General features: G+C 42.9%; 2 protein-coding genes across 3 annotated transcripts; both read right to left on the bottom strand.

The window, feature by feature from the left end:
- Nucleotides 1-119: 119 nt before the first annotated feature.
- higd2a (HIG1 hypoxia inducible domain family, member 2A) lies at nucleotides 120-1,166 on the bottom strand. Its single transcript, XM_077733617.1, has 2 exons — nucleotides 872-1,166; nucleotides 120-498 (listed from the first exon to the last, which is right to left on the bottom strand). The coding sequence occupies exons 1-2, from the start codon at nucleotides 1,062-1,064 to the stop codon at nucleotides 332-334; spliced, it is 360 nt and encodes a 119-aa protein (XP_077589743.1). The 5' UTR covers nucleotides 1,065-1,166; the 3' UTR covers nucleotides 120-331.
- A 519-nt stretch (nucleotides 1,167-1,685) lies between these two features.
- Nucleotides 1,686-21,405, bottom strand: ankhd1 (ankyrin repeat and KH domain containing 1). 2 transcript variants are annotated; one of them, XM_077732536.1, is made up of 39 exons: nucleotides 20,930-21,405; nucleotides 18,487-18,640; nucleotides 14,384-14,540; nucleotides 13,923-14,070; nucleotides 13,643-13,790; nucleotides 13,319-13,552; nucleotides 13,143-13,237; nucleotides 12,834-12,989; nucleotides 12,440-12,521; nucleotides 12,113-12,304; nucleotides 11,914-12,023; nucleotides 11,685-11,772; nucleotides 11,425-11,552; nucleotides 11,186-11,329; nucleotides 10,839-10,941; nucleotides 10,485-10,747; nucleotides 10,126-10,410; nucleotides 9,423-9,882; nucleotides 9,182-9,321; nucleotides 9,003-9,114; nucleotides 8,660-8,805; nucleotides 8,449-8,591; nucleotides 8,116-8,329; nucleotides 7,824-7,999; nucleotides 7,390-7,552; nucleotides 7,204-7,299; nucleotides 6,978-7,094; nucleotides 6,732-6,900; nucleotides 6,337-6,533; nucleotides 5,903-6,252; nucleotides 5,653-5,805; nucleotides 5,428-5,577; nucleotides 3,770-5,309; nucleotides 3,491-3,680; nucleotides 3,297-3,422; nucleotides 2,942-3,193; nucleotides 2,671-2,855; nucleotides 2,370-2,537; nucleotides 1,686-2,292 (listed from the first exon to the last, which is right to left on the bottom strand). In XM_077732536.1, the coding sequence occupies exons 1-39, from the start codon at nucleotides 21,206-21,208 to the stop codon at nucleotides 2,233-2,235; spliced, it is 8,073 nt and encodes a 2,690-aa protein (XP_077588662.1). In that variant the 5' UTR covers nucleotides 21,209-21,405; the 3' UTR covers nucleotides 1,686-2,232. The 2 variants fall into 2 exon arrangements, with proteins under 2 accessions (XP_077588662.1, XP_077588663.1); XM_077732537.1 differs by having other exon boundaries at nucleotides 2,942-3,163.
- Between the last annotated feature and the right edge of the window lie 2,139 nt (nucleotides 21,406-23,544).

Here is a 23,544-nt window from a genome sequence, read left to right as displayed (position 1 = left end):
TTGCACTTGTTTGTTTTTCATTGCTGCTGCAAATGATGCAAGATGCACTGCACTCTACATGCATCTGGAAAAGTATAAAATCCTAAATCAACTTGAAAAATGGAGCATTTCCAGACACGCATGTTGAATAATTTTTACTAACATAGTACGCTAATTACATATAAACATGAGGCAGTGTATAGCACAGTACCCACAAAAGCATATCCTGTGTAAGCCACATTGGAAATGAGAAAATATGTTTCCCTAATGATAAATAAGGCTGTCCTCATGAGTGATCAATATATATTTTGTATACAAGTCTTTCTGTAAAGGCAAGATTTGCCGTGCTTCTTCACTGTTTGGGTTTGAATGCGGCAGCAAAGACACCGACAACAATGGCGACGACAGTGAAGCCTTGGGCGAAGATGCGGCCACGCATCAACAACTGTGATTGCCTAGTTTTGCCCTGGTGAAATGCTCGGAGGCCATACATCAGCGCTCCTGCCGTACCCAAACAACCTGTATAAAAAAACATCATTAATGACATTGGATTACCATATGGGGCATTTGCTACTTAATTAAATAGAATTTTGTTCAAAACTTTAGCAATCTGCAGATTGAAATAGAAGCATAAGATCTGTTAATAAATGGGAACCATTAACAATAAAACATTAGCAGAAGTTAGAACAGGTTTCAAATGTTGCATAGACAGAAAATAACATTTTGTTCACTTTTCCCAAGGTTGACAACCAACCCCGTTATCCCCATCGTGTCAGCCTTCTTACATTAATCTAAAGTAATAATGTATTGCATTTAATTTAAGACTAAATGGAACAACCTAGAGGGAAATCATTGGGATTGAAGAGCGCATCTTCAGGCTTGTGTAACTCACCTATTGGGACGAACGGGTTGTCCTTGGTTTTCCGGATGAACTTTTCCTTAAAAGTTTCGTCTTTGGTCCTCGCTGAAGGGCTGAAACCTTCGATGACTGGAGGCTGGGAAAAGTCGAAAGGAATACTTGCCCCTCCTGAGGTTGTTGGTGCCTGAGTAGGTTCGGCTGCACTTGGCATTGCGGACGCCGCCATGCTTGCTTATTTTCAGAGGGGAACCATAGACGTCACAAATATAGTAGATGGATTATGCACGCTTGGAGCCAAATGCGACGGACGTCGTTACCTGCCGGCCATCTTAAAGACAACATACATAACACTTTTTTTGTAATTCTAACAATTACTTTAATAATGAGGGAAATATTCAATATACAGAATAAATACTAAATTCATGACAGATATTTGATACAACCCATAGTATCTGGGGTCAGTCAGTTATGATTCCATGAGAATAAATCACTAACCTTGAAGCACGCCATGAGATCTCTGTCCTAAGATGGCCACAAATGTGGACTTCCGCATCACGTTTCATAATAAAAGTCATTGATGCCGCATGGCGGGTTGCACGTAAAATGGCTTTACTTTGAAAGTGAGAGGATTTGCATGCGTTTTAGAAGTCCATTCATTTTAGTGCAAGCAGCAAAAATGGACCACACCCCAAAATGGCTGCTATGCCACTTGGTCGCATGGCTTAGACTTCATTCATCCAAATTTCTGGACAAAAACCACAATAGATTGTCCTCTCATGCAAGCCTGCAATCCCTAATCCAAGTGATTTAATTCTACTGTGGATCAGAATAGACTACACCAAAAACATATTTTTCAATCTTTTTATTGAATATTAAGGTAAATATTTCACATTAATACAGGCTACATAAAGTAGAGCCACTATACGACATGAAATTTACTCTCATTTTAACCCTTTTTTTAGTATGTAAACAATTATACATGTATTTACCACTCTAAAAGGTTCTGATTTCTCTTTAGATAATCATCATCTAGTTCTGAGCCGATTTAAATAGCTACTTCTTGTTCAGCCCCTTGTAGCCAAAGAACGGTATGCGGGTTTAAGTCAAAATTGCTAACTATGCAGAGAACAGTCCCTGTTGAACAGGTGAAGGAAACTTTTGTTTGAATCATCAGGACACTCAATTTTTATCCTCTCTCTCATTTCAAATAGGCACGTCAAGAATGGGCTTGGGAGAACATACAATTCTTCAACCTCTGCTCTGCACTCTCACTTCTTTATCCGTGTTGCGTCGATATCATGTCGTTTTTGTTTGTTCTTTGCCTTAAATCGGTTGGGATCATCCATTGATTGGTACGCCTGTTTGTGTGTTGTTTCGATTGCGGCGAGCGCCAACTAGTTGACGTGATTCAGGTGCACGTTGCTCACGTGTGGTGCCCAGGTACCTGGCCACATCTGGGGTTGGAAGGCAAAAGGTTAGTGGGTAAAAGGCATGAAAGCACTCCACACACATGCCAAATATGAGACAGTACCTGCTGTTGTGGGTCAGTATTATCTGCATTGTTTGGGACCACTTTTATGATGGGGCTCCACGCTGGGTCACCGGTATGCAAACCATTGTACATGGGTCCGCCGGGCCCCTCTGCCATTGATGGATGAGGGGGCAGCATGGTTCCTCCATACATTGACATGGGCATTCCCTGGACGAGGGATAAAAAAAAACAAAGTACTTTAACTATAGGAAAGTACGCCGTCAGTTGTCATGCCTGCTATAACACGACCATATCCATATCCAATATTTTCAAAACAAGGTTATTGCTTTGTGCCACCTACCTTTGGGAAGTCCAAGTATGTGTTGGGCATGTGCTGAGCCTGGTGGAAATTATTAGCTGGGTTAGCAATACCCGTGTCATCTTGCTCCATGGGCTGGTGCTGAGAGAAGGCCGACTGCTCCGCCTGCAGCTGGGGATGCATCATGTGGTTGCTCATCAGTGGCTGGGACCAACCAGACATCCCCTCTGTAATAGGGCACAGTTTCAGCAAGAGCAGGCAAAAAAAAATCTTAACATTTATACGATTAGGTAGATAAAACAGCCTTTCTAACCTGAAGCGCTGCCGACGCCAAATGACCAAATCCCACCCTGTCCGACCGAGGCAGTGTAGCTGGTGGTGAGGAGCGGGGGGTTGACCGAGCCAGTCTGTCTGATCCTCGCCAGTCTTTCCGTGCCAATGGGTGGAGGAACCTTCCGATCTTGCTGTGAGGAAACGCCTTGCTTGGGCTGGGGCGGAGGCGCCACCGCCGAATTGGACAGGCTGGAAGTTGACACTGTCGACGGAGGCTGAACTTGAGACTCGCCTAATGGAAGACGACGATTTATTGACGCATTTTGAGGGGTGTGGTGTCGTTAAGCCAAGTCTATATATTTCCCCACGACACAAAGCAATTTTGTAACTCCTACCAGATGTAGATGCACTCCACGGGTGCGGGGAAAAGTGCTGCCTGCTGAATGAAGGAGTGCCTACTCCCGTATGGCCGTGCAGATATACCGGACTCCCAGAGATACTGGTGGCATAGCTGGTCAAAGCTGTGGGGTGAAGGTGGTAAACAATCTCTTAGAATGGATGGTATCATAAAATGGCAATTCATTCATACCAATGGGGCTGTTGACCATCCTTTGAGAGGCAGAGCGGTAGCCTGGAGCTTTGGAGTTGTCTGGAGGTGGTGGTGGGATCATGCTCTCCATCTGCCCCACGTTGACAAAGGCCGGTGGGCCCGAGTACGATGGCTCTGGAGGCGAACGAGCGGGAAGATGGCAAGCACCCCACACCTGATTGTTTCCCACCTGCGACGTGAGCAATGAGTGTCAATATAGAAGCACAATGGTAATAGCCACAACTTTAATTGGATGGAGAGAATATATATTTGATGTACCTGGTTATTATTATCAAAGATGCTGCTGAAATTGAAGAGGCCTGCAGGACCAAAGTTGGGTGGCATTTGCTTGCCGGCGTTAGGTACGTGCTGAATCTGCGAACCGTTCATCATGCCAAGGTTGCCGGACACCTGAAGGGAGCTTTGTGCCTGGCTTTGAGCTTGAGCGGTCAAACTTGTAGGCTGAGATGTCTGATTTTGGCTCTGTTTTACGCTTTCTTGTTGGGGATTGAAGGGCACAAAGACTGACTGCGATTGTTGTTGCGTCTGCATCTGCTGTTGCTCAGGAAGGGAATAGTAAGGCCCCGGTGGCTGCATACGATGGGAAACTCTGGGCGCGGGCGCTGAGAAGTGTGGCAGCGTGTTGTTAGGGTGTGTGACGTTGTGCGAGAGGGAAGAAGGGGGAATTGAGGAGAGGTGAGAGTTGTTTTGGGAGTTCAGGAGCGCCGGGGGAGCCTCGTTTGAAGAAACCGAGGAGGCTGGGGTAGGCAACTGCTGCCGTGGTTCCGGTTTGGGTGCCATAGACAGAGCAGCTGCGGCAAAGCCTGCTGAAGCCATGCCGTCGCCGATAGCCCCGGGCTGATTCTCGGCGTGATGCGGTTTCTCTTTTCCGGGCGTCATAGCGGCAATGGGCTCCGCTTTCACTTGCTGCATGGTGGCTTGGGAGATGTTTCCAACCTGCTGCTGAGAAGTATTAACTGGAGCCGCAGCGGAACAGTGGTGCGCGGGAGACCCTGTGCCTCGTACCGTGTTGTTGCTGCTAGTCGCGGTGACAGGCGCCGAAGCGGCGGCGGCAGATTTGGACTCTGGGGCGAAGAGTTGCTTCCTGACCGAGGAGGGCGTGGGGATGCTGACCTGGGGATTGTACGGCGTAGCGTTGGGCGTGTGAGGCAAGGCTGGCGCAGCTGATGATGTGGGAGCACTTGTCGTGGTGGTATTGGTAGTGGTGGTGATCGCAGAGCTGGCGGTGTTGCTGTGATCACTGGGAGTCGAATTGGATCTGGCCGGGCCGGCCGGGCCGGCCGCGCTGCCGCCGTTATGTTTAGGGGAACTGTTGGCGCTGCCGGGACTCACGGGGCGCACAGGGAAGGGACCCCAAGTGCTGGCGGCAGGAGAGAACGTACCACCGAACTGCGCCATGGGAAGCCGAGGGTGTCTGATCTGGTGCATGGTCTGAGCGGCCAGCAGGGCCAGCTGAGGGTGAGCGTAGGCGAGGGGCAATGACACCGGGAAAGGCTGTCTGACATTTGATGACGGCCCTTTCCCCATTTTTCCTACAGCCTGAGAGGAGGAGGAGGAGGATGCGGATGAAGAGGACTGGAACGACACGCCTGACGAAGTAACCAGTGAGCTGAGGGACTTTGATCCGGAATTGGAACCGCCACCACCCCCTGAGCTGTTTCCATAGGAAGATGAGGATCCTTTGGAGCCCGGTACTCTGATGTGATTGCGAGGAATCAGATCCTCCAGCTCTTTGGCGGGGTCTTGGATTAGCGCATTGATCAACTGGACAGCATAACGTGTGGACTCTGTCCCCCCTCTGCAACAACAAAGCGCACCTCAATTAGGCTACAAACTAACCTAATAAAACTGCATAAATAATTATCATTTAGTTCAAAAAGGGAAAGACAATGCCTAGTATAAAAAAAATTATCTACCTTATGGTGATCATCCTTTCACCATTCTTGTCCTTCTGTTTGTCTACATCAATGTGGGCTCCGGTCACATCTTGAATGGCCGTGATGTTGCAACCGCCGCGACCCATGATACGTGACACGACAGAAGCTGGCACAGAAAGCTTTTTAGATCTGCAAAGGAAGTTAACAAAATACAGTAAACAAAATGTCTTTGGGGTAAACGGACAGAAAAAGAAAAACACAAACCTTCTGACAACTTCCTTCCAACCGTCTTCTCTCTTCTGTCCCCGCTTGGGGCTTGTAAGACTCAGCTTACTGCTGGGTGAGGTAACAGGGAGAGATATGGTCTTGAACGGGGAAGGCATAGAGTGTGATGTGGAGTCATTCATGTCTGGAGCTCTGTGGAGGAATAATGAATACAATCCATGTCAAATCAGACAACAATAACAAAAAAAACCCAACTGATTTCCAACAGTGTTATATAAGGTTGACTTACCTCTGTGTTGGTTTTGAGATGGAGACTGTGACCTTGTCCACCTTGCTCTCTAACGGAGGCTGTGGACAGTGTCTTTTTTCGGGGCCAACCACAATAGATTGGTTTTGGGGGGGCCCTGGGGGTGGGGCCGAGGAGGATGAAGAAGAAGAGGATGAGGAGGAAGTCGATGAAGTGAGGTCAGGAAGGTAGTTAAGCTCCTGACTCTTTCCACCACTGCTGCTGCTTTCACTAGCACAGTCGGTGCTGTCCAGAGGGTCCGAGTCACTGTTTCCCCCCGTCACTACACCACCTCCACCTCGGTGCTCACCGTGGATTTTGTTCTTGTCAGCCTTGTGTTGTGCTAGTGCAACCTGGTAAGTGTCAGAAGGATTTGAAGTGAAATTCAGGTCTGTCAAATGCAAAAAGGACAAACTGTATACAAAACAGTGGCACACCTGGGGATCCTGTAATATTATAGGTTCATTGGGAGTCTCCTTCGTCTTGTTCTTTTTGTTCTTGCGGTTGGTACTCATGGTGGTGGCTACACTTGCTCTCTTCTTACCAAATGCTGTTGTGAAAGTGGTTGAGGTGGCAGATATCCCAATGGTGGTCGTGGTAGTTGCACTGGGAGGCTCAATTGGAACCTCTGATTCTAAAAAAAAGGGGAAAAGCAGCACATGTAACTTCCCTGTTATCACTTTTGTTTAATAGGATCTTATCTACAGCATAATTCTTATAGTGCATGCACACTTGGGGAAACATGAGTCATCATACACTTGCATTTGGCACTCTCCACACAAAATCAAAGTTGAAAGTGTTACTATTTGTAACGTTAGCCATTGAAAATCACCTTCAGCAGAATCCTCCTTCAATTCCTGCATATCCGATGAATCCTCCTTCACTTTTTGCCCTTCCTCCACCTCCAGCTTCCTCTTCTGTTCCTCCTTCTTCTTCTTGCGCTTCTCCTTGCGCTTTTCTCGCTTGGCAGCCAGAGCCTGCTTTTTGCTCTCCTCTCGGGACTGCAAAGAAGATCCATAAAATTGTGGTTGGCTCACACGAGAACTACAACTGTGTGGGGCCACATGGCTGTCATTACCTTCTCCAGATCGAGTTCCTTAAGGAGAATGCTTGCGTTTTTGTTGGCCTCAGCTGCTTGTTGGTCTTTGGCTTTGACGATGGTCTCCATGCATTGGTGGCACTTCTTCAAAAGCTCCTGCGGAGAAAAAAAGTCTCTTAAAACTGAACTTTTCTTGCATTTTTTCAGGATAAGCCAAAGTAATGCTTTGATGTACCCTGTCAATTAAAATTAAGTAAATGCCTACCTTGTCTGCAATCGTGGCTATGTATCTCATGCACTCAATGTCTGATGGGAACTGGTTGACTTCCTTGACAAGGTACTGGACAACTTTAACATGACCCTATAACACGTAGGTAAATGGTTAAAGTTCTTCTTAAGTTCAACATCATAAAAAATAAAAGAAAAATCACTAATGGTGACAACACTGCACCTTGCGATAAGCAGCCATGAGGGGGGTAATCTTGCGGTTGTCAGCAGCATCCACATCAGCGCTTGCATGCACCAATAGCTGGACCACGTCAAAATGGCCGCCATTAGCTGCCAGCCAGAGAGGTGTATTTCCTTTCTTGTTACGTACATCAATATGGGCCCCTCTGTAAAATTGAGACAGAATTAAGAGTCACATGAATACAGTTACAATTGCATTAAAAGCTAAACTGAACAACAATGAAGAGAAGAAAAAAGGTAACTCAAGGCCAGTAATTGCACTAAGTGGTCAGAGACATGTGGTCAAACATTGTATCAATGTGAGTCTAACTGGCATCTCAAAATAGCTGTGTTTGGAATTAGTGCAAGTTTAAACATTTTTCCCATTTTTCCTCCAATATCATAGGAGTAAAAATGTGATTTACATCCAATACCCACCTATTGATAAGCAGCTCACAAAACTTGTAATGCCCTTTGTCAGCAGCGATGGTGAGAGCAGTGTCTCTTGATGAGGGAACAGGCGGTGCGTTTACATCCGCACCTTTATCCAAGAGCACACGGCCCACCTCGGCATAGCCTCCTGAGGCTGCTTCCATCAGAGGAGTGAGCCCAGTCTGCATAAAGTGAGGCATACGTTAACTTAGTAAAACTGGCATAAAAATAGTTGACAGTATTATTTAACCGGTGGCAGACAGACACTGAAAGAACAAACACACAAATAATAAAACACCTTTGCACGATGTTCAACATTGGCCTTTCGGTCAAGCAGCAGGCTTACAACCTCAGCCCGCCCCTGGAAGCAGGCTAAGGTCAGAGCTGTGTTTCTGTTGGTCTCAATTTGGGCATTGATGTCCGAGCCCATATCCAGCAACAACTTGACTGCTGGAACATGACCATTCATTGCTGCCAGCATCAGAGGAGAGATTCCAAGTTTGCTGCCAGTCCTGGTTGACATTTGAAACAAAAAAAAATATATTCAGATAAAGCTATCACCAAATTACATCTAAAATGGTCATCATGAACCATTAAGAGAAGTTGGGAACTTAAGGTAGATGCCCCTCACCGGGAGTTGATTTCAGCTCCAGCATTGAGAAGTATCTTGATGATGTTGACATAACCGCCAGACGCTGCAAGGCTTAAAGGTGTGTAATCAGAAACATTGCGGTGTTCTTTATTGGCTCCTCGCAGCAGTAGCAACTCAACAACCTGATTCAAAAAATGAGAAAGACGTATTAGTATGATGAAGTGAGTGAAGTTTCTTGAAGTAATTGTACCTCCTGTCGTCCCCCCGAGCAGGCTAAGGACAGAGGTGTGTCTTTGGTTCTCTCAGATTGTGCCTCAATGTCACCCCCTTTGTCGAGAAGCACTTCCACAACACCAACATGACCAGCGGTGGCAGCCAGGATGAGAGGGGTAAAACCTAGATGCAAATAGAGAAAATATGAAAAATAAATATTCAACATGTTGAGAACAGCCTTAAAGTACAAAGACCCTTTCTTGTCATCCTAGTTTTATGAATCTCAATGCCTTCCATCTTTTAGGTGTCATCCTAAATCTTCTATATACTGAATGCATCTTAAACACTGGTTTTGATGTCATTTGCAGGGTCCACCATACCTTTCTTATCACGGTGCTCAATGTTAGCTCCCCGTGCAATAAGGACAGAAACCAACTCCTCGTGTCCTCCAGCACAGGCCAAAGTCAGCGCGGTGTCATGGTTACTCTCCGTCTGTGGGGATAAAGAATTTTCATCATTATTGAGCATTCTATGTGTGCATTGATAAAAAGTGTCTTACGTGGGCATCAATATCAACAGAGGGGTAAAGGGGTAGAACAGATGGTGGTGAGGAGACGTTGCCAGATGCCTGTGGAGGTGGTTGTGACAAGGGAGTAGGTGAGGTGGTTGTGTTCAGCATGGGCACGCGGCTGCTCACAGCTGAAATTCCAATAAAGACAAAGTTAGGAGAAGAAGCATTGAATTATGGCTATAAGTGTTCTTCATTTTCACAGATCTTTTTGGTCGAGTCAGGCACCGACCTGCCATGATGTCATCCAGAGTATCTGTTAGCGTCTGTGCAGGTGTAGCAACCATGAGCCCGTCTGCGGGTGCCTGAGGTAGCATTCCAGGCCCTAAGCCGGCCAACTGTTGTCCTTGAACCTGCTGCTGTTGACCAAGCATCTGCTGTCCAACAAGCACCCTTTGAAGGTCAGGACTGCTGCTCCCCGGGTAGTCTGCGGGGTTGTAGTCAGGCAAAGGCTGGACGGGAACGAAGGCAGCCTGGAGAGGCAGAGGTGGTGGCTGGGCCTGTGGTGTGAGGGGCAGTGGTGGCTGCTGTGGCCCATCTCTGCAGAGGATTGTTCCCACTTGAGGAAGCTTGGTGTAATCGTCCTCTTCTACATCTCCCTCATCATCGGAACCTTCCTCTTCCTCTTCTTCCTCCTCTTCCTCATCTTCCTCGTCGTCGTCATCATCATCATCGTCGTCATCTTCCTCGTCCTGATAAAGGTATGGTAATTTATACATGGGAGAACAGGGTTTGTTGTTGACATTGGCTTCTGAATTAGATTTAAATTGAAAATTGAATGCTTTCTTTACTGTTGACATCATATTGTAAACATTGGGATACATATTGTTAACAAAAAAAATCATACAATTGTCACAACCGACGTCACTCTCAATGATCCATCAGTTATAATTATAGTGTTGAAAAATGTGTATGACTTTTTTAAAAAAATTAACCTCTTCATCATCTTCTCCGGGCAGTTCATCTTGCTCCCCGTCTTTGTTGGCCTCTTCATCTGTGTCAGAGCTGGAGCGTACAAGGGCAGCTGGCGAGAGAGGAAGAGATCCAGGAACAAATGTACCTCCAGGCCCTGGACCCGGGCCTTGACTCTGTCCGGCCTCCTGTTCTTCTTTTAAGCCCTTCGCTTCCATGTATTCTTTGGTGAACTGTTGCTGTGTTTTTAGCTGCAACTGGCGTTCTACCTTCTGCAGCTCCTTCAAGATTTTCTTTTTCTTTTGAACCTGAGAAGACAACAAACCGGTAACCAAACATGCCAAGGTACTGCTTTCAAACAAAATTTACAAAAAGGCATTACCTGCTCTTCTCGACTCTTCTTCAACTCCTCAATTTTGTCTTTGGTGAGTGGCTCCCCTTGGATAAGTTCTAGCGACTGAAGCTGGGCTTTTTCAATAGCGCTGATCCGCTGGCCTAGCTCATTCAGTTTTCCCTCAGTCTCCTCCACAATGCACTCCAGCGGCTGGCAAAGATGGAAGGGCGGCAAAGGCTCTGCTTCAGTCCCCCGGCCAACTGAGCTGGGGACACCAGGCTGTAGTGCTGCCTGTCTCTGTTTGGAGGCACCTGAATGAGAGAAAAAAAAACAAGGGACAAAGTTATTATTTTGATTAGCACTAAACTTTTAAAAGTTAGATCTTCTATAGGCACACAATACCTTTGCTTGAGACAGGTGGGGGTGTAGTAAGGTTCGATGGGGCCCGGTCAGGCTCCTGAGGGGGAACCACCATAGCAAGAGCTTGGAATGGGACACGAGGAACCTGCAAGCACAGATTATAATTTTACAAGAGACAACTTAAAAAAATGGAGAGCTAATACTTTGAGGGCGAATTAGAGTCACTTTCTCAGTTAGAATGTCCAATTACACATGACCCCTTGAGAAAGTGAATATTAGCGGTAATTCAATTTTCCCCAATATGTTTTTAAGCCTAGCGGGACACCAGGCTTCTCTTTTCCCAGAGAAATCTACTGTACATGCTTGATTAATACTGTTGTTCGATTTACCTGAGACGCATCTTGAGAGGGGGGAGTGAGCTGAGAGAGATCAGGGGCTGGGACAGAAAGGATGTTGTTGGGATAGTCCAACAGGTAGGACACGACATTCGTGTGGCCACCCTTAGCAGCTTCAATCAACATGGTCGAACCATCCTACAGAAGAAAAAAAAATACAGTTTGTATTTGACCCAATAATTGTTAATGCTCTTCTTTTGATGCATGAAAACACACATTACTATAACACTTACTTTGAGTCTATGGGTAGGATCCGCCCCATGAGCAAGCAACAACTCCACAACAGCCAAATGCCCTCCAGCACAGGCCAGAGACACCACTGTGTGATCATTATTGGCGGTGGTTCTATTCACATTAGCCCCTGTAAATGGAAAGTTAAAACAAAATAAACATGTTGGCTGTATATTTCCTTGTTTTCTAAAAATTGAAGTCCATTCAAACCAAGTTTTTGTCAACATTAAAAAAAGATTTAAAAAAATTTAAAAAAAATCACCTTTGCTGATAAGGAACTGTACTGTGCAGAGATGCCCCGCTCTTGCTGCTTTCATTAAGGGTGTCCGTCCACCTTCAGACTCATGTTCCTGCGATAGAAATAAAACAAATTACTATTATTTTTCTTACCAAATTACCATTAGGAATAATTATATTCCAAAAGTTGGAACCACAAATAAATGTTCTGGGGTTAAGTAAAACTGGCAGTTGTTTCAGGAAAAATGTAGTACCAGGTTAGCTCCAGCCTGCAGGAGAACATCCGCAACATCTGTGTGACCATTTTCACACGCGTATGTCAGTGCTGTATCACCAGTAGCTGTGGTGGCATGAACGTTTGCCCCTGAATAGACGCAAATGACACAATTTTTACAATCACAATAACAAAATGGTTCAAAGTGCTCCAATGGTCGTCTTGCTATGTGCATGAACCTGCTGCCAGTAGATATTTGACCAACTCCAGATGGCCTTCCTGCGCTGCTTCCATGAGGGGAGTAGAGCAGCCCAACTCAATGTCAGCCCCTGCTTTGATGAGAAAGTCAGCCACTTCCAAGAAGCCTCCGCAGCATGCTAGAGTAAGCGCTGTCTCCTGTGTCTCTTCTGTCTGGGCGTTGATGTTAGCACCTGGAAAGAAAAAGATAAATAAACATTAGCATGTATTCGTATTGCTATACGAGGGTCTTTACACCAAACAAAATATTGGTAATATGGTAGGACTTATGCTGAAATAATTGAGCACCTAATGGCAAATCTTAGTACCTTGTGCAAGTAGAAGCGCTACCATCTCTTCATGGCCTTCTCTTGCAGCTTCCATTAATGGGGTGTAGCCCTCATCATTAACCTGGACATAAAAAAGCCTCATCAGACATTAAGGTACCACCTGTACATTGTATTTAACCATCTTATTGCCATGTACTTGAGCATTGAATTGCTGGCTTTTAGCCTGAAAATGATCTAAGTGCTGATTTACATATTGAAGCATAAACAATGAGATCCTTCTTTTCTCATTCAGGACACCCGAGTGCCACCAAGTTAACTCTTATTTTCTAAGGTGTGTAGAAATTAAAAATGATAAATCTACAATTAATTACAAATGGAAAGACAATTGATATATTTTATGTGGGAAATATTTTCAATGATGTCTTTTAAGCACCTCCTCCAAATTGGCTCCCCTCTCTATGAGCAAGGCTGCCAGTTCCACGTGTCCTCCACAAGCTGCAAGGGTAAGTGGTGACTCAAAAGAATCTGCTGGCATGTTGACCTGCGCGCCGCTGTCCAACAGCAGCCGCGCCACCTCCACATGGCCATCCTGGGACAGCGAGACACACAGAGAATGCAGAGATAAGCATCTGAATGAATATGTAACTACCGCTGAAAGCAGTATACTGGTTATTTGTACATAAGAACAACTCGCACACGTCAATGGCCCAAAGAAAGTAAAAGATTGTGGTCAGATGCTCACCATGCAGGCCTCCATCAGTGCTGTGTGCATTTCATCAGTCTTATGCTCTTGGTCTGCGCCAGCCTCCAACAGAAAGCGCACCATATCCAAGTGACCTACATGGTGTAAAAGTGCTTGGTTAAACAGGTTTGGGTAAGAGTTGTTAAATATGCTAATGTAATCAATTTGTTTCCAACCTTTGTAGCAGGCAAGCGTGAGAGCACTCTCTTTGAACTCATTCGAATGGGTGTTAATGCCAGCGCCATACTCTAGGAGTACCCGAGCCACCTCGACATGGCCTGCACTGGCTGCCTCCATGAGAGGTGTGTGCCCGTTTTCATTGTGGTCCTCGATGTTAGCACCCTCTTTGAGTAGCACCTTCACCACATCCACAAAGCCGCCAGCACATGCGTACGTCAAAGCTGTGTTGCCTATGGGTACAAAAAGCCAAGAAGCAGATTAAAACCAGGTAAGAAGAAATACATCGCAAATTGTCAAAATTATAAAAAGGCAGGTTTCACCTGTGGAGGATTGCGCGTTTACATCTGCTCCGTGTACAAGGAGCAGCTTGACAATGTCCACATAGCCTCCACTGGCTGCTGCCATAAGTGGCGATATATCCCCTTTTAAGCCTCTGTCCTCCACATTCGCGTGCATGGCCAACAAGACCTATATAGGAAAATACCAAAAGTTCCAATTGTCAATTCGCTGCTATTGAGACATTGTCAAAATAAGCAAATAATCACATAAGAACATTTGAGGGCATGTGATATTATACACTTCGGATTCAAATTCACGTACCTGTGCAAGTTCATAATAGCCAGCCGAGCAGGCTAGACATAGGAGGCTCTCCCCTTCTTCCGTGTGTTCGTTGACACTTCGGCCCTCATCCAGCAGTTTGCGCACAGCATTGACATCACCATCTGAGCACGCCTCCGCTAAACTACGGCTAAAAACAAACAGATTGCTGCAATTACCACAATGACAGGTGAACACACACAATAACCTTAATTGTTATAAAAGCCGAATTGAAATTATAGTAATAACGCATATGACGTTGATGATGAGACAATTCTGAGAAATGAGGTTGGATCAGGTTTCCACATATTTTCCACGACAATGACATAGGTAAACACGGGCGGTAATTTAAAAATACTTTAGTGTGGCGAAAGAACAAGTAAACAAGGAAACATGAGAACCTAAAACTTTTATGGATCTGTCATGTGAAGTGTTTAAAATCAAAAAATAATACTGATACATACTTGTCGGCTTGGCCAGCGTTAAGTGTGTTTTCGGCCCTCATACGCGTCAACGCAGCTGCAGCCTCATCCAGGGCACAACTCACAGATGACGTCAGTCGTCGCAGCACTTCGGGATCTGCAAAAGCTTTACCATCGGCAGTGGAAAGTTTACCAATGCCTGGCAAGACACCATACGGCAGAGGCGCAGAGGGCAAGGCAAACCATAGGGGAGCACAACCAAACCAGATCCGACGAGGGTGCAAGTCCAGTCCAGCCAAACCAATCCAAGGTTAGTAGCAGCATACAGAAAGAGGGGGCAGGGGGGTGGGGGGGGACGCACACACAGAAACACACACACACAAGCATTTGTTAATTTGGCTCAACTTTTTTTACTCTATTAATTTCAATACACAACAGGGCTCTATATTCCCCTCAAATTTGGCACAATTTTTCCAGCCAACTACAGCTGTGAGACTAGTAAATGTACATATTTTTGCTATATTCCTTCAAACACAGACACCTTCACAGGACGACCTCCTCAGTCCCAGCCATTTTAATGGGTTTGGCTGACCTTTAAAAGCACACACAATCTTGTCTTATTATATCAACACATAATTAGCATTAGAGACGACTCCGTCACGGGGCTCGTAAAATTAATTTGGCGCCCCAATGTTTATAGTTAAGGAGTGATTGTCATTTTGATTTGTCACGACACACACGTCGCTACTGACGATAGAAAATACACTGCCATAACTAGAACTTTGAGTAAACTGCTTCAATACTATCTAAATTATTACACAGTGGGGCTGTTATTGGGTTCTCAATAGGAAGGATGGTGAGAAAACTAGAAACAGACTGAAATAAAATATTAATGCTTTCCTCCCATGCATTGGCAAATTCAGCTTATTAACTTTTTATAAATTATATACTTATTTATTCACTCAAAAGGAGCAATTTTTATTTTTGAAAAAGTTCCACGATAAAACAGGGGGAAAATGGTTGGATTTTAAAGTCATTTTTGTGCAAATTAATGAGTTCAGTGTTATTTTAATGTTAATTTAGCATTTTACTTAGGAAAATGACACTGGGATTTATTTTCATCAATGTCAATCAACAATTTGCAAATAGCTAACTAACAATAGAATTTCAAAAGTGGAAGTGAATTAGAACTTTTTTTTTTAAATGTGGCATTTGTTTATCCACAGCAACAATGACTGTTGCTTTGCCAGGGCACTTCAAGCCCAGTTATTGTCTTAATGTATAATTCAGTTCTCAAATGGTGATCAGTAATGTGGACTTTAGCTACAAGCATAATCCCGTGTGAAATACATGGGCAATATGGCAGCAGGCAGTGAAGATTTGAGAAAAACAAAACTGGATACAGTGGTCAGCATGAAGAAAAGAAAGAGCACAGCTGGAAGAAGAGTGAGTCATGTGCACTGCATCTGTGAATTTGTCGTGTCAAAAGAGCCAAAGTAGCGTGAATGGGGAAAGAGAAAGCATTTGGGAAAAGCCACTGTTGCTGATGACCTACATTTAGTTTGATAAAGGTTTTACACCTCGCAAAACCAGTTTTGTATCGCATTTATAGATAATGTTGTAGCGCTCTCCAGTCTGCAACTTGTCTAAACAGAAAGGCCATTTCTGTTTTTTAGCTTGATTTCCTCATTTTCAGTTTCAGACAAAACTACCGTTCAGTATCTTAAAAGTTTTACCACTATAATGTATTTTAAGTTATTTGGAACTAGGCTCAAAACTAAAAATTAGTTTGCGTTAGAGTTGGAGCATTCACTGGAAATTCTATAGAAGCAGGCCTCTATCAATGAGGCTATTTCTTCACCCTAAACCAAATCGGGCTGATTGATGCGTGTGCCTTGCCAAAGTCATGCAATAACATGCATCTGATTGTGAGCATGGCAAAATAGTAGAGGAGGACATACAAGTGTTAAAGATGAGGAAATAGGTTCAGAACTAGTTGGGAGTCAACCTTTAGTCATCTCAGGATTGATTGTATTGTCTGCAATTAAGATTTCGATCCAAAAACAACAAATCATCTCGCCCTAACACTGTCAATACTGATACATTCTCCTATGTTTTCAGGGAGTTTCGCAATGAAGCGGTTTAACCGAGGCGCAGCAGAAAAGACAACTGAGAAAATCTGTCCTTAACAAATGCAACTGTAAGCACAAGTCCGAATACTTCCACAGAGATAGAGCAACTACAAGGAAGGAAGAAGGCAGTGAAAATTATCCACACTGAGTGTGCTAAAAAACTGCCTGGGTTCCACATTCTGCTGTGCTTAAAGAGTTTGCTGGTAAATATTTCACCAAGGGATTGTGGTGCAATGTTACCTGTAGATCCTCTTTACTTTCTTGCATATTGGCATTTTGATTTTTCACTATGCACCACAGGTCTTGTTTGCATTCACCATGGATACCACTACCTCAAAATGAGGACAATATCCCACAATGCAACTCATTTCTAATGGTAAACCATGTAATACGAAGAAACTGATGATCAAACGCTTTTTTTCTTTTCGTAAAAATATAGTGTAACATATTTGCCACAGTATAAAATAATTATATATATATATATATATATATATATATATATATATATATATATATATATATATATATATATATATATATATATATATTTTTTTTTTTTTTTTTTTTTTTTTTTCTCTTTAAGTCAATAATAGCATGTGGTCTGTAACAATAGAAAACATTAAAAAGGAGTTTAACACAAATTCAAAGTCCCGCAAAACATAAATTGGCCTAAACAGGAAAATACATTGAATAACAATAATATTTGAATTTTAAAAAAAGGTGGGGGGGTTCAAACTGTAGCTAATGACTTTATCACTCTGCAATCATGGCTAATAAACCAAACAAAATCATTTTTTTCATGAAGTTCCAACTGATTAATCATGAGTGAAACTCAGAAGCTCTAATCCAGCATCAAGCACTACCTTCAGTGGTCAAACAATCATTGAAGGAAAAGCTGAGAAAGAACTGGACATAGGCCCAATGACGTCACCCATGACAGCTGCTGTTTTCCTTTTGTGAAGCCCATGTTTTGGATATTTGGGCGGTACGCATTTTCCAAGTCAGTCTATGGGCAGAAGCCCAAACTCACCGACTATAAACAAATTCCAGCGATTGCTAGAACACAATTTCAAATAGGCTGCACCTTTTTAAAACAAACAGACCTAACGACTACTTTTGGACAAGCTGGACGTAACAATGAATAGGTAAGACGTGGCATTTTAGAGCAAAATGTAACCTGTTGTGGACAGACCCTTTCATGTAGCTACCACTTCAGCAACCTCAATAAAATCTATTTTCCAAAGAAATACCCATTCTTGATATCAGGCCAATATCACAATCAAGTCTACTTCATTTACCTCAGGTATTGTTGGCATGTCTGTTTAACCCTTAAAAGTCTGGAGCTATTTTGTCAGATTTTACATGTCTTTGATGTTTCCTATATCTTTCATAGGAGGACTCATGTACAAAGGCCTAGTCTAGTCCCCCTATAGGGACAACATACATGATCAAACTACTACAACTGTATTCTCTTCTTGCTATATAAGATGGGAGTTTGGACCTTGCCTAAAATGAAGAAAACCTTCATAACATAAAAAACTTATTTAAAAGAACTCAAGTTACAACATTCTCTGTAGTAATCAGTCTATGACAAATAGGCCTGAGAAAAGATTACCCACTATTTGTTGCCACGGGTCCTCTGGATACGTTGTAGGCTCAAGTTCGTCGCGGGGTTAATCTGCCTCATAATGTTCATAGCCTAAATGAGGCCAGGGCACGCTGGTCTAATGGCTTACTCTACATACTACCCAACACCTCCAAATGAAATTGAAATTTTGCCTTGAAATGACACTTGCAGAACCGGAAGAGGCTCTTTTTTGCAGTTTTGCCTTGAGGTATTCTACAAACAAAGCCTGCTTGTTTAGATTCAAAATTAGATAGAAGGAAAAACGGATGTCATCGTCCTTAAAATTAAGGGCAGAAATAGTTTGCTGGAGTACCACTGGTGTTGCAGTTAATTTTCACATGAACAAATGTAAATGTATGAATATATGGTAAATGTTATTAATGTACCTGCAGCTTCTAATAGTGCTTCAAGTCGCGCCTGTGTTTCTGGATCGACAGTCCTCAAATCGACGCCGTCTGTTGCACTAGACAAGAGTAACTCTGATGCTGTCTTCATAATGGGGTTATCCAGATCTTCCTGATCCAAAATGAATGACTCCACCTGAAAACCAGAGAATAGGGCAAAGGTCAATTCCCGTCATTCCACAAAATACATTTGTAATAAAATTACAGTGATATGTGCTCGAGGAAAATTATATGTTTACATCACATTACAGAACGTTACTATAGAAAAATAGAGTGGGGTTTCTGCCCTTGTTTGTTTACAGCAATGGGAGGAAGGGGGGCACAAGGTTAAGAGTGGCAGCAGCAATGCACCCGAGAAATACAACACTTGGACACGTGGAGTCTCATCTGAGAAGACTATTGCAGCTAACCATTAATACCACAGCTGTGTAGGTTTACATGGTTTCTTTTTATTCAAACAATTAGTATTTGAACCTGAGAACTAATCTAACAGATGTCAGGTGTTAAATTTCATTAGGTAGAGAACTAAATACTTGTAATATCTGTTATTTTATATTTATTAGACTTAACTATGCTGTATTTTGTGTTAACAAAATGGTGCAATCATTATTGCAATTAGCCCGTTGGATACCATTGCTGTCAATGACAGCCAATGAGCGAGACTCCGTTTACAACAATTCGGCCTGTTGAATATAACAATAGGGGACAGTGTTTTTGGTTTCTTTCATAGGGGCATCCTATTGGCCTGGCAGCTTAGTGATTGATGTGCATCTATGAAAAATGGTCGCTTTTAGTTAGACCAAGCAACAACGCAAACTTTTTTTCTGTCAAATGGGCACATTCAACCCGTGCATGAAAAAAAGGTGGCATTACAATAAATGAATGCAAACGTAGCATTCGGCAACATGAAGGAAATCCACCACAGGCCAAAGAGCGCTACGCCTAGCAGGGGTTGTTGTTCTATGAGAGCTTTTATAACCAACAATGGACATCACTATTCATCACTATTGAACTACACTTCCCAGAGTGTTGGTATCCAGAGAGCTGGAAAGGCCTGGAATGGCATCTGTTTAATCCTGGGGCTCAGATTTTAGCTACTGCCCACAGCAGTGAAGTCTCGACTGCTGTAAAACAACAAATTCTCCTCTTCAGGCTTACACACTAGTCTGGCTAACTGAAGGGACATCATTACCTTATCTATTCTTTTCTACACATTAAGTTTATTTTGAATTCTCTTTACCTATCAATATGGGACTCCTTTTTTTTCCTACTGGAATTTTAAGTGAAAATATACTGCCAGAAATTATTAAATTTTGAAAATCAGATGACAAGTTGATGATAATAGTCCCCTGTGCACAATGTACTTACAACTTTGTGCAAATAAAGACCGCCAAAGAGAACAGTGATTAAAAACTGCAATTAGTCATTACAGACCTCCTGCTGATAGTATTTTGGGGGTTATAAAAAGGGATATTATAGTAATGAATTGAATTATAGAAGATATTAGTCTTCACCAAGAAAATTCAGTGGGAAGGAAACTGGTAGGCTTTAAATCAAATACTTACCACCTATTTTCTGACATATCAAATGACAATCTGAGTATCAAACATAACCCACATAATACCTGGAATCATTTGGTCAAGTCAGAGCCATGATAGTCAAATTTCGACATTAGATATTAGGAATTTGTGGTCCTGATTGAGCCAGTGGGTTATTGGCAGGCGTTGAGAAAATGCAATCACACCTGTACTGCTATGACTGCCAGCACATGGGAAGTTGATCGACTGTCTTACACATCAAGACTACGCTTGAGAAAATGTAGTTGACAAAATATTGACAACAATGTTACAACGGCGAGGGCGAAATATGGCATATGATGACATCAACAAGCGAAACCCGTTTCGCAGTTAAATCACTAAACGAATAATATAGTCCCTCGCAAAGTTGAACGCGGGACGAGCGGGCTTCTTTTAACAGAAATCCGGGCTGATTCAAAAATATGTACCAATCAAATGACATTTTTTTACAGATCTCGTGCATTTGTTGTAGGTGGGAAGTTATACGAAGATCTAATTTGTAAAGGTAAAGGGTATCGAGACGACAGCATCAAACGAGGCCGTCGTTGCGTCCACCCTGACTAGGCCGCAGTTAAAGCCTGCACCGTATAAATAAAACATTTGAGGCAACGAACACGACTATATGTCAGCACATTGTCGAAGTTAACGGAATAAAACACTCACTTGGCACGTCAAGTGAATAGACACGCGGTTTGGAAAAAGATCTGGTTTATTTTACGTCATTCTAGCGGCCTGCGAGGATGTGGCTAACAAGTGCAAGCTAACGTTAGCTCGCTAGTTCGCGCAGGAGGAATGTAGCCTTGCGTTCTGGCAAGGCTTAGCTAACTAGCTTAGCTCATCTCAGCTACCTCGGAAACCTCGTCCTCGTCGCTGCCGGATCCCGGACCCGATGAGATGACGGCCGCAGCCGCTAGTTTGAAATCCAGTCTTTCCGCGGAAGGCCCACCAGGCTCCCCGTATAAGCGTACTTTCTTTCCACCCACACCGATACCAATGCCCCCTAGCCCGACTCCTCCTGGTGTCGCTCCTACCCCCATCCCTGCCACTGGGGAGCGAGGAGTCACCGAGTCAATCTCGTCCTCGAAGCCGTCCGTCAGCATTGCCGTCCCGGTTACTTCATCCTGCATACTTATTTTCACGATACTTGGGTTAACGAGCTAGTTGTTGATTTTAGCTTCCGTCCAGGCTCTTCCTTTTAGGCTATTTGCGTTGTTTTACTACAGGGAATCCAGAAACTCTCCCGAAGCTATGGTTGAGGAGGTTCTCTTTCCCCCAGCCATTAACTTTCTAACAACCTAACCCGCTACGCACTGTTTCTGAGAAAGACCGCCCATGGTCAGAATACTCGCAGTTCCATTGGCTCGTTCTCAAAATGTGCGGCTTTTTATTCGCTCTGGCACACGCTTGTCAAACCAGCGACCCGAACGTCATGTTAGGTTTACCAATATCACGAGGCTGAATAACGAACGTCAAGAAATGACATGGAAGGCCAACTTAACTGGTAGCTAGCTGCACTAGTTCATGTAAACTCTCAACGAGACATTACATACATGTTAAAGACACTTGTGGGGCCACACTTGGTACTCTCCCGATTAAGTTTATTCAGCTCGACGGAATGTCTAAATAAGCACACCGGCCATACGTCCAACTTCCATGTAAAATCGAAATTTACATTACTTAAGTAGTGACTCCCACTTAAAGAAACGGTACGATCACAATTCTATGTACAATCAACTTTTTTAGCGATACAATACACACTAGACCAGTTTCATATGTGCATTTGTCACATAACAAATTCTTAAAAGTTGTAATATACATTTTAGCGTTGACTTATGCCAAGCAAAATTCAATAGGAATTGTGCACTGTTTACTGGCAATCAATTTGCCTTTATTACCATAATCTAATAATCTGTCATGTAAAAATAATAAGGAAATATTTATCCACAAAATCTAAATTCTAATATGTGTTTGCAATTATCTTCTATCTCCTGGAATTGTTGTCCTCTATCTTGCTGTGGGTGTGCCAGGACTTTGCCTAACTAACTTTTGCAAAGTGGCACTTATAAATATATATAAAAATATAATATAAAAAAAATGAAAATCAACTTGACACTATGATTTAGAGATCTTCAACCAATCTACATAGAGAACATGCACATTTCACATAGGAAATATAGGTCTGGAGTCAAAGGTCAAAGCTCAGAAATGTGAGGCAGAAGAACTATTTTTCACAGCATATGAACTTAGTATTCAGGAGGAAAATTTACTTACTGCAGATGATATCCATTTTTGTCTTGCTCACTTAGTGTATTTTTTTACAATAATGGCTTTTTCTTTTGATGATGGTTTCCTAACTGCAAAAAAAAAGTTTTTTTCAGTTTATTACCCATGCCCCTTTTCATTGTGACATCGGTGCAGGAGCCGACAAGGAGCAGTTTAATTATGATAAATGAACTTTTACATTGCATTTATATACAGTTGAGTCTCTGTAGTACCTGTCCACTCTTCAAGTGTCAAATTAAGCAACCAAGTGCAACTTTTCTGACGATATTCTAACATGTGTTTGTGAATGTGCCTTTTTATATTTCCAGCCTAGACTCAGCCTATTTCCAAAAAAAAGTGTGTGCAAGGTATTCAGTAATTATTTATCCTAATAAACTTTAATAATTTTAAAAGTGAATGTAAGCTATATTCATCTTTCCAATTTCCTTAGATCTTCTAAAACAGGGAGTAAAAAGTTAACAAATGAAAGACAAACTTTGGATAGTGACCAAAACACACCATTATCACAATGAAAACTCATAACATCTATTGTCATTGCAATTATCAAATAATCATTGTTTTTTTTTTTGGTAAATTTTGTAATTCTGTCATATAATCATGCTGATAGAAAATGTAAACACTGGAATAAAAATGCTGCACTAACTATCACACATCCTTCTCAGCTGAATAAAAATATTGCTATTAACTGCATTCAATTTATGTGAAGCCATGAAAAAATAAATAATAAGAATGGCTGCGCATTGTGACCCCATACACTGAAAACAGGGACACGGGGCATAAACTCTTGATTATATTTTAGGGTAATTTTAGATTTTAAAAGTATTCTGATGAAAATTTATAGGGAAATGGACAATTCATGATCTCTTTGAAGAGTGCTCGCATTGACTTCAATTGGAACATTGCCCCCACCAAGATGGCCGCTAATTTACGCACATTGCCTGGACGAACAGGCCGTAGGCCTGCTCTTCAAAGAAGGCCTTCAGTCCGCCATTTTTAACTCGGGAGAATTGCGTCATTTCTTTTGGGCGTGGACGCAGATTCAGGCGCCATTCAAGGTTGCCAGATTGCCCTTTAAGCCACTTTTAAGATTAAAAAACTGTTTAAATTCCATTTGATCTTCTATGAGTTGAAAGCATACAGACTATGCATACATAAGCGTTAATAAACGGATAGAAATGAG

Source organism: Stigmatopora nigra, chromosome 14, assembly GCF_051989575.1.
Source record: "Stigmatopora nigra isolate UIUO_SnigA chromosome 14, RoL_Snig_1.1, whole genome shotgun sequence".
NCBI lineage: Eukaryota > Metazoa > Chordata > Actinopteri > Syngnathiformes > Syngnathidae > Stigmatopora > Stigmatopora nigra.
This window is presented reverse-complemented; position numbering and strand designations above follow the sequence as displayed.

What these genes read in the sequence shown, in the direction of transcription:
- higd2a (XM_077733617.1), bottom strand. Translation starts at nt 1,064, where the DNA reads ATGGCGGCGTCCGCAATGCCAAGTGCAGCCGAACCTACTCAGGCACCA. An exon ending in CAACCCGTTCGTCCCAATAG is followed by an intron (nt 499 to 871) that starts GTGAGTTACACA and finishes TTTTTTATACAG; the next exon opens with GTTGTTTGGGTACGGCAGGA.
- ankhd1 (XM_077732536.1), bottom strand. Translation starts at nt 21,208, where the DNA reads ATGCAGGATGAAGTAACCGGGACGGCAATGCTGACGGACGGCTTCGAG. An exon ending in GGGGAGCCAATTTGGAGGAG is followed by an intron (nt 12,522 to 12,833) that starts GTGCTTAAAAGA and finishes TTTTATGTCCAG; the next exon opens with GTTAATGATGAGGGCTACAC. An exon ending in TGGAAGGAAGTTGTCAGAAG is followed by an intron (nt 5,578 to 5,652) that starts GTTTGTGTTTTT and finishes CTTCCTTTGCAG; the next exon opens with ATCTAAAAAGCTTTCTGTGC.